Raw genomic sequence first — 10,151 nt, 5'->3', positions numbered from 1 at the left:
AATGGTTGCTTTAGGAGTTAAATTCTTAAAGAAGGAAACAAAACCAGGAAGAGCCAGATTGTATTGGGGTAATATGAATGAATAAGTCCAAAAGTATATCTGTAAAGGACTACCTTAAACTCATTTAAATATTGAAGCAAACGTTTGGTTTTTAAAAAGATGTATAAGCCGGGTGTTGGTGGCTCACGCCTGTAATCCTAGCTACTCAGGAGGCTGAGATTTGAGGATCACGGTTCAAAGCCAGGCCAGGCAGGAAACTCCGTGAAACTTTTACCTCCAATAAACCACCAGAAAACCAGAAGTGGCGCTGTAGCTCAAGTGGTAGAACACTAGCCTTGAGCTGAAGAGCTGAGGGACAGCGCTCAGGCCCAGAGTTCAAAGCCCACGACTGACAAAAAATAAAAAAATAAAAAGGTGTGTAAAGAAGATGACAGGATGTTTCTACATCCTACTCCACCTTAGGTGATGCTTGCTGTGAAGGCATCCCTCAAGCAATAAAAATATTGCTGGAAGTCTGGTGCCATTGGCTCATGCCTGTAATCCTAGCTCCTCAGGGGGCTGAAATCTGAGGATTGTGGTTCAAAGTCAGCCCAGGCAGGAAAGTCTGCGAGACTCTTTTTCTTTTTGCCAGTCCTGGGGCTTGAACTCAGGGCCTGGGCACTGTCCCTGAGCTTCTTTTTGCTCAAGGCTAGCACTCTACCACTTGAGCCACAACACTACTTCTCACTTTTTCTGTTTATGTGGTACTGAGGAATTGAACCCAAGGCTTCATGCATGCTAGTCAAGCACTCTACCACTAAGCTACCTTCCCAGCCCTAAGAAACTCTTATCTCCAATAAACTACCAAAAAAGCTCTGACTCAAATGGTGGAGCACTAGCCTTGAGCAAAGACAACCTTCAGGCCTTGAGTTCAAGCCCCAGGGGACCCCCCCCCCCAATACTTTTGGAATGAGGCAGTGGCTCCCATGGCCTGAACGTGCTGCTTCCTTTTCTCCCATAATATAGTTGAAAAGTGTATAGGTGCTAGCTCATGTTTATAAGGAAGCTGGGATCTTGAAATGCAAAAGGATCACTATTTTTACTTTGCGGAGAGCACAACAAAATGATCATATGGAACCATTTCCCTTCCCAAAACACAGATTCAACTTCAAACCAATGATCTGCTAAGTGATTCATCTCTTAGCAATCTCTTGTGAGAAATACACCAAACGTTCTTTTACTTGACTGATCATATGAGGTCAGGTAAGATAATAAAATGGAAGAGAATCAGACTCAGTGGCACTAAGAGAGTTGCAATCAAGCCAAGTGGTCTGAGCATAATTCCTCCCGGGGGGGGGGGGATCACTAACATTTTTGCTTCAGACAAGAGTCTGGTATGTAGCCCAGGCTGGCCTTGAACACGTGATCCTCCCACCTCAGCCTCACAAGTGATGGGATTATAGGTGTGTACCACCACACTGAGCTATAGGTTACAATGTCTAAATCAGAGGACTCCATACTGGAGAACTGAAGTAAAACATGTATATGGACATTAAAAGCAGGTAGAAAAATTATAGTGAACAGAAACACATACTGTGGAGTTGTATTAGAAGCTGGTTTGACTCTGGACTCTCAGAGCTTCTGGTATTAACTGCAAATATAACATTCTCTTTCCTTATTCTGTGTCTTCTGCTAGTTCCTATTTCCAGCCTCCAGCAAGAAGGACTGTGAAAATCAGATTAAGCTGACAATTCTAAAGTTGTCTAAAATTAATGGCAATGAAAATTAGGAAGACATAGCCTTTTTCAAAATCAACTAGAAAGAATATTTTCTCTCTGATAGTCTTATTTTGTACTAGTAAAGTGCATCACACAGGAACTTTCCATAGAAGTCTAAAAAGAATATAATAGGACAATGATGCAGTATTACATTGGTGAGATTTTTCTGAAAGTATAAAAGCTTCAGTCCATTCTCCACAAGTCTGATACTGCCTAGAAGACAGCTTTTCACTTAACATCTTTGAAACTAAATTGGTTAAGTGGAAATTTTCAAGTCAACTTTTGAGGGTGCTTTAATCACCAGAATGGAAGCATACAAATGAATTTTAAAATAAAATAAATGCCATCATGATTAAGGTCTAGCATAAAGAGGCCAGACCTCACAGTGAGAATACAGTCAGATGGAAGGCGAAAACCAGTCTAAATCAGAGAAGGAACGCATTTAAGTCAAGAAAGGTAGGTCCCTGGGACTGAATCATTAAGACACACTTAGCAGATGTCTTCCATGTCCAGACTCTCCAGGCCCTAGCTTGGAATAAATATGGTATTTGATCATAAAAAAGAAACAGTAGGATTTGTTATATCTGGAATGGGCAAAGAATTCGGAATCCTAGGAAGACTTTAGACACTAGATGCCATTATAATGAAATAAAGTGTATGAGGGTTGAGGAGCTCTAGGATAGTTCGTGCTCTGTGCTCTTTTGACAGATGCCAGCCACACCATAGCAAAATACCATGAAGAATGACTCAAGTCATTATGCTAGTGGAAGATCTGGCTGGAGTAATTATAGAAGGGCTCCACAGAAAGGTATGAAGAAAACACACATTCAAACATTGGGAATAACTATAGTGTAATGCTCAGAATAGGTGGGAGAAAGTTCTCTGGTTGAGCTGCAGAAGACAATCTTTCTTCACAGAGAGGATCAAAGCATTCAGTTTTCTAGAAAGTTCTATTAGTCTTCATCTTGTCCCTATAAAGGAAATAATTGGGAATATCCACAGTAAGTTTATAAGTATAATCTCTATTGTAACCAATATTTACTCAGAGCATTTAGTTAGAATGATAAGTAAAACAATCCTTGCCTTAATTCAGAATCATTTTTACGGTGACTATAGAAAAAATAACATTTAATTACGTATATGCTAAAATAGTTCTTTGTTTTCAGTTAAAATCTTGATTAGACATGTAAAGTGATTACTAATAGATATGGGATTTCTTCTTGGGGTGAGAAAATAATTCTGAATTTAGATCAGTGGTGAGGGTTGAAAAACTGTGGTTATACTAAGAAAACCTGAACTGTATACTTCAAAGGGATGAACTGCATGCAATGTGAACTATATCTCAAATAAATGTGGTATGTAAGAATTGGCTAGAGAATAACTTTTCTTAGAGTTTATCGTGAATAAACACCAATTTTTCCATCTCCACTAAATAATTTCTGAAGATTTCTATCCATTACCTGTTAGTTTAACATTTAAGACTGTCAAGGTAAAAAGTTTTGCTAAAATTTGACAACATACTAGAAATGAATATTTAGTATATAACATGCTACACTATTGTGTGTGTGTGTGTGTGTGTGTGTTGGTCCTAGGGCTTGAACTCAGGATTTGGGTAGCGCTGTATTACTTGAGCTACTGCCCACTTTTGGCTGGTTTTTTTTGGTGGCTAATTGAAGAGTCCCATAGGCATGCCTACTCAGGCTGGCTTCAAATCATGATCCTCAAGATCTCCACCTCTTGAGTAGGTAGGATTACAGGTGTGAGCCACCGACACCTTACTTACTTACTTTTAAAATTATCTTGGCAGGGCTGGGAAGTTGGCTCAGTGGTAGAGCGCTTGCCTTGCATGCCTGAGGCCCTAGGTTCCATTCCTCAGCACCACATAAGCAAAAAGAAAAAAGCCAGAAGTGGCGCTGTGGCTCAAGTGGTAGAGCGCTCGCCTTGAGCTGAAGAGCTGAGGGACAGCGCCCAGGCCCAGAGTTCAGGCTCCACGACTGGACATCCTCCCGCCCCCCCCCGGAAAAAACAAAAAAAATTATCTTGGCAATAGGATTCCATTAAAACTACCTTTTCACACCCCAAATGGACTTTATTAAGGATAGGTTCTTTATTACCCAAATCCTCCTTGTATCTGTGCCATAGTCTTACTTCATGCCCTATGTATTCTCTGGCTTGCGCACACACTGGAAATGGAATGGTAGGAAATTGACGTGATAGAGATATTTCAGCTGATTAGGTTAGTCTTGGCTGAGAATGCCGAGGTGTTTATGTAAGTGGAATTAAAAGGAAAGGAGATGCAATTAAGCCCTGCATAGCTGGTCAGAGCACAGCTCTTCCCTAGAAAAATAACGCATCATGGTGGCAGTGCTACCTGCATTGCTACTATCATATGACCAAAGGTAAGGCAACCAAACTTGTCTACAGTTCATCATTTGAGATGAGGGGCATGGTGGTACCTCATGGTATTTCTGTAGGAAACCATATCATTTACATCACTCATTAGAAAAGACTGACAGTACAAAATTGCAGAGCTATATAAACTACATGGTGTAAAAATTATTATTCTGCTATACTATGTTAAAGATGTTAAGAACCAAGGTTTTCATAAAAAATAAACTAAATAAAATAGATGAGAAACAGTAGCATGTCAAAAAGAATCAAATGAACAATATGAACTTATACACAGATGCATATATATGAGGGGGCATAGATATATACGCATGTGTGAGTGATATATGTGTGTGTATACACTCACATACATATACACACATATGCAACTACCTGTCTAGATAAAAGGCCTAGAAAAATCTAGGTTCTCTAGTTGAGCACTCTCAACTCCCAGATCTTTACTATTGATTGAAAGAAGAAAAGCAAACATAGGAGTTCCTTAGGGGAAATGGCTCATGCGAACACAGAGCATGAAAGGTGTCAGATGAGCTTCGGTTAATCATCTTTGGCCAGAAACCAGGAAATCTTTCAAAGATTAATAGGCTTTCTCAGTAGAAAACAAGAAAATGATCTCATTCAATATAGTCCCCATTGGGCAGTCTAAGTAGTAAAAAGGATCATGTCCACTACATGCAATAATACAGATGGACCACACAGAAGGGTACATACTGAAAGGGTACATATTATTTGTTCCTATAGTGACAAAAGTCAGAAAAATGATTCTATATGGAGAGGGGAGGAGAAGAGTTTGACTACAAAGTCTTCTGGGGTGGTATTTATTTATGTCTGTTGTAGGGCTTCAACTCAGGACCTGGGCACTGTCCCTTAGCAATTTTGCTCAAGGATACAGCTTTACCACTTGAGGCACAGCACCACTTCCACTTTTGAGTGGTTACTTAGAGGTAAAGAGTGTCACAGGGACTTTTCTGCCTGGGCTGGCTTCAAACCTCAATCCTCAGATTTCAGCCTCCTGAGTAGCTAGGATTATAGGCATGAGTCCTCGGCACCGGGCAGGGGGTGCTTTTTAAATGAAATTCATGACAAGACAAACCCTTGCTTACTGTGTTTAATACCCCTACAGTGCAAGGATTCTTAGGAGAGTGGGCCATTATTTACATGGTGATTCTGGTTACCCAATTCTGGGTACATCCTTCTGTTAGGCCTGAATAGTATGTTCTCATCTTTCTCTAGGGAACATTTTGCTTTTCCAGGGATAAAACTGCAGAGGACATCAGGTGTTAAAGCACTGTTCACTCATCCCGATGGTATATTCTGGGGACAAATCAGATGTTTACAATGGAAATCAAAGTAGTACATTACTGTTTAGCCTTGTATTTTGAGGCATCTCTTGGTTCACTGCTGGGATTGCTCCAGTCATCGGCCTCAGGTGTAGTCTTGTAATGGCGCCATGCAGACTTATTGAACACTGGCAGCCTCTCAAATGATTCACTTGAAAGGGCCTATGGAAAAAGCACATACACTTCAGGTCTATGATGCAACATTTCTCATAAGACACACATATTGTACTTTTTAAAACAGCAGTAATCATAATGCATAGCCCTTGAACTTAACTTACAATTTAACTTAACATTTTATTTAGACTGGCCAGGAAGGCTTCCCTGTCCCCACCCCTGGCATGGGGATTTGAACTGAGGGCCTGGGTGCTGTTCCTGAGCTTTTGCATTCAAGGTTAGCACTCTACCACTTGGATCCAACCACCACTTCCAATTTTCTGGTCGTTAATTGGAGATAAGAGTTTCATGGGCATTCCTGCCTGGGCTGGCTTTGAACCATGTTCCTCAGATCTTAGTCTCCAGAGTAGCTAGGATTACAAGCAAGAGCCACTACTGGCTCTAGGCTAAAACTGAAGCTTTATTTTTTAAAGGAAAGAAAACATTCACTTACTCATTCAAAAATCAGTACTGAAGTATACATATCTAGCACAAAACTGACTATTCTTAGGTCAAGCACTATTGTTCACTAGGCACCTTTTCCCTCAATAGGGCTCAGGAAGAAATAATCCTATACATATCAGATTTATAAACATAAAAGTAATATCAAATACCACAGTATTTCAGGGTTGGGCATGTAGCTCTGTGGTCTAGTGTGCTTAACACGCATGGGATCCTGGGTTCAATTTCAAGCGCCAAAGCAAACAAAAATCACATTATCTACAAGCAATGATATCTAAGAGAAACACTCCAAGTAACTGGTTAAATCATGGTACTGTAGCCTGGCACTGGTGGCTCATACCTGTAATCCTAATTACACAGAAGGCTGAGATCTGAGGATTGAGGTTTGAAGCCAGCTTGGGTAGCAAAGTCCCTGTGAGACTCTCATCTCCAGTTATCCACTCAAAATACAGAAGTGGAGCTGTGGCTCAAAGTGGTAGAGCACTAGTCTTGAGCAAAAGAGCTAAGGGACAGTACCCAGGCCCTAAGTTCAAACCCCACAATAGCCCCCCCACAAATATGGTACTGTAAACATATATGTCACAGTTGAAAAGAATGAGTCAGCTCTATATGAATTATATGTAGGAAGATCTGCAAAGTAAGTATAAACTAATATGAAAATAAGTGAAATGTCACTTACACGGGGAAATATTAGATTCCTCTCATATTTATAAATTAATTTATATAAATATATATTCACATAAACTTAAAATTTGCATAAACTTATATAAATATATAAACCTCTAGGAGATTAAGACTTGTAGTCACTACTGTAAGAGAATTGGTGGCGTAGGACCAGCAGTGGTAGACTTGGTTTTCTTTCTTTCTTCTTTTTTGCGGGGGAGGGGTAGCTCTTTTTTGTAAAATTTTGCTAGTACTTCTATTAACTATTCAAAAATATTCTAGGGGCTGGGAAGGTGGCTCAGTGGTAGAGTGCTTGCCTTGCATGCATGAGGCCCTGGGTTCGATTCCTCAGCACCACATAAACAGAAAAAAAAGCTGGAAGTGATGCTGTGGCTCAAGTGGTAGAGCACTAGTGTTGAGCTGAAGAGCTGAGGGACAGCGCCCAGGCCCAGAGTTCAGGCTTCACGACCAGCAAAATAAATAAATAAACAAACAAATAAACAAAAAGACTCTAAATATTTGAGCATTTATAAATAAAAGCCTACCCTTTCCCCATCACACAATGCACATTCCTGTGGAAGCTAGCACGAAACCATTTTTTTTTTGCCAGTCCTGGGGCTTGAACTCAGGGCCTGGGCACTGTCCCTGAGCTTCTTTTGCTCAGGGCTAACACTCTACAACTTGAGCCACAGCACCTTCTGTCTTTTCCTATTGATGTGGTGCTGAGGAATAGAACCCAGGGCTTCATGCATGCTAGGCAAGCACTCTACCACTAAGCCATATTCCCAGCCCCTAAACCATTTTTGGACGACCTGCTTCAGAGTCAGAGTTTTAAACATAGCACAGCAGCTCCCTTGCTTGTGATCTACTGAAAGTCAGCCCTTGACACAAGGGTTTATAAAATATAGATTTTTTTTTCTTTTTTTTAAAGGTGAAACAAAAAAGAAAAAAGAAATAAAACCAAACAGTAGCAATAAATGAGAAAGATTGGGGCTGGGAAGGTAGCTCAGTGGTAGAGTGCTTGCCTTGCATGCATGAGGCCCTGGGTTCAATTCCTCAGCACCACATAAACAGAAAAAGCCGGAAGTGGCACTGTGGCCCAAGTGGTAGAGCTCTAGCCTTGAGCTGAAGAGCTGAGGGACAGCGTTCAGGCCCAGAGTTCAAGTCCCACAACCGACCGAAAAAAAAATGAGAAAGATTGTTACAGAGTATCAATACTTTTTTTATTTTTTGCTGGTCCTAGGCTTGAACTCTAGGCCTAGGTGCTGTCAGGTGAGAACTCTACCACTTGAGCCACAGCACCACTTCCAGATTTTTTCTGAATAGTTTATTGGAGATAAGAATCTCCTAGACTTTCCTGCCACGGCTGGCTTCCAACTATGATCCTCAGATCTCAGTTTCTTTAATAGGATGATAGGGATCATAGCCACAGACACCTGTCTTCAACATTTATTTTATTTATTTATTTTTTTGGGTCCGGTTGTGGGGCCTGAACTCTGGGCACTGTCCCTCAGCTCTTCAGCTCAAGGCTAGTGTTCTACCACTTGAGCCACAGCGCCACATCTGGCTTTTTTTTTCTGCTTATGTGGTGCTGAGGAATAGAACCCAGGCCTCATGCATGCAAGGCAAGCGCTCTACCACTGAGCCACCTTCCCAGCCCAGAATGCATCTTTTTTAACTAACCTTTTTATAACCACATTTTCATTATTGAATTCTTATGCCTTGAGAAAACCAGTGATATTTTTTATGTGTGTGCTGGTCTTAGGGCTCGAACTCAGGGTCTAGGCACTGTTCTTAAGCTTGTTTTGTTCAAGGCTGGTGCTCTACCATCTGTGTCACAACTCCACTTTTGGTTTATTTGGTGGTCAGTTGGACTTTCCTGCCTGAGGTTTCAAACTGCAACCCTCAAATCTCAGCCTCGTGAATAGCAAGGATTAGAGGTGTGAGCCACTGGTACTCAGCTAAGCCAGCTAAGAAACAGACCATGAAAAATTACAAGTTAGAATTATGGTTTTAAAAGTCAGTATTTTAACTTTTTATATCTCCATGCTTTATATTTTTTCTGTATCTGAGCATAAAATCAAAAGTGAGGAATGCAAGGAATGATATGGTGTTTTTCTCAATTAGTTATACAGCAACAGAAATAGAACGCAGTACCTTCAGATAAATGACAGCATCAGTACCCACTCCTTCCATGGAATATAACTTTAGATCTCCCTGAAAATATCTAGCATACAGACGAGAAATTGGCAAGCCATAACCGAAGCCAGCCTGTTAAAAAAATTAAAATAGTGAGACAAGCACATATAGTTTATATGAGTACAATTCAGAGGAGATTAAAATAAATTATTGATTCAGATTTAAATAAAATGAATTGTTAATTCAATCACTATGACATATATGCTTATCTATGGCTTGACAATCTATTTTCACTCAAAAAATTTCTCATATGTTTGGATAATAATAGTCAAAAATCCTATTTTTTCCAGTAACAGTTTTTTGCACTTTCAAAAAGCAAATACCAAATCAAGTGGAATTTTATCTGATGACAAAACTAAACTACATTCATTTCAAAGTTCCATTATCAGATTTGCTTGTTCTCTAGAGTGAGAATTAATAGCACAAGAGTTCAAAGCCATAAGTAACAAGGCTAAAAGACTGAAAAGAAAGCCATTTTCTCAGAGTCTACTTCTTAAGGTTCTGGAAATGATACCACAAGTTAATATACAGTAGTTCTTTTTTTTTTTTTTTGAGATAAGAAAACAAATTCTAGTGGCTTCCTATCTGTCATTACAACTCTGACAACCAGTAGCTTTTTTCAAAGGGGTCTCAAATATTGGTGAGAACTACAAGAATAATTAAGACTAAATTCAATAGTGGTGGTCATGAGTGGGTGGGGGAGATGGGGCTGGGAAGGTGGCTCAATGGTAGAGGACTTGCCTTGCATGCATGAGGCCCTGGGTGTGATTCCTCAGCACCACATAAGCAGAAAAAGCCGGAAGTAGTGCTGTGGCTCACGTGGTAGGGCACAAGCCTTGAGCTGAAGAGCTGAGCGACAGCGCCCAGGCCCAGAGTTCAGGGCCCATGACCAGCAAAAAAAAAAAAAAGAAAAAAGAAAAAAAAGCTTCATCTTCTCTAACCAAGGTGATGGAAAAGCAGGCAGTGGTCCAACTGTGTTTGAACTCAGACCTAAGTTGAAATCAACTTTGTTTGTGAGACTGGGAAGTCTCAATCTCTTTGACACTTTCCCAAACATGACAAAAAAAAGCTTACTTTGGGTCTACTAGAAGGATTAAAGGATATAATAAATGTAAAGTCTTAGCACAGTGCCTAAACCATAGTAAAGCTAAATGATGAAAGTTGGTATTAT

The 10,151-nt window shown here is 40.2% G+C and overlaps 1 protein-coding gene across 1 annotated transcript in view; it reads right to left on the bottom strand.

Moving 5' to 3' along the window:
* Positions 1–1,407: 1,407 nt before the first annotated feature.
* Pdk3 (pyruvate dehydrogenase kinase, isozyme 3) overlaps positions 1,408–10,151 on the bottom strand; it is a 69,233-nt gene continuing 60,489 nt past the window's right edge. The window contains exons 10-12 of the mRNA XM_013026451.1: positions 8,939–9,052; positions 5,526–5,665; positions 1,408–2,728 (exon numbers count right to left, since the gene is read on the bottom strand). Coding sequence (XP_012881905.1) covers positions 2,698–2,728; positions 5,526–5,665; positions 8,939–9,052 — 285 coding nt within the window. The 3' untranslated portion in view covers positions 1,408–2,697. The remainder of the gene's footprint in view (positions 2,729–5,525; positions 5,666–8,938; positions 9,053–10,151) is intronic.

Source organism: Dipodomys ordii, unplaced genomic scaffold, assembly GCF_000151885.1.
Source record: "Dipodomys ordii isolate 6190 unplaced genomic scaffold, Dord_2.0 Scaffold94, whole genome shotgun sequence".
NCBI classification, from domain to species: Eukaryota; Metazoa; Chordata; class Mammalia; order Rodentia; family Heteromyidae; genus Dipodomys; species Dipodomys ordii.
Note: the sequence above shows the minus strand (reverse complement) of the source record. Positions and strands in the feature narration are given on the sequence as shown.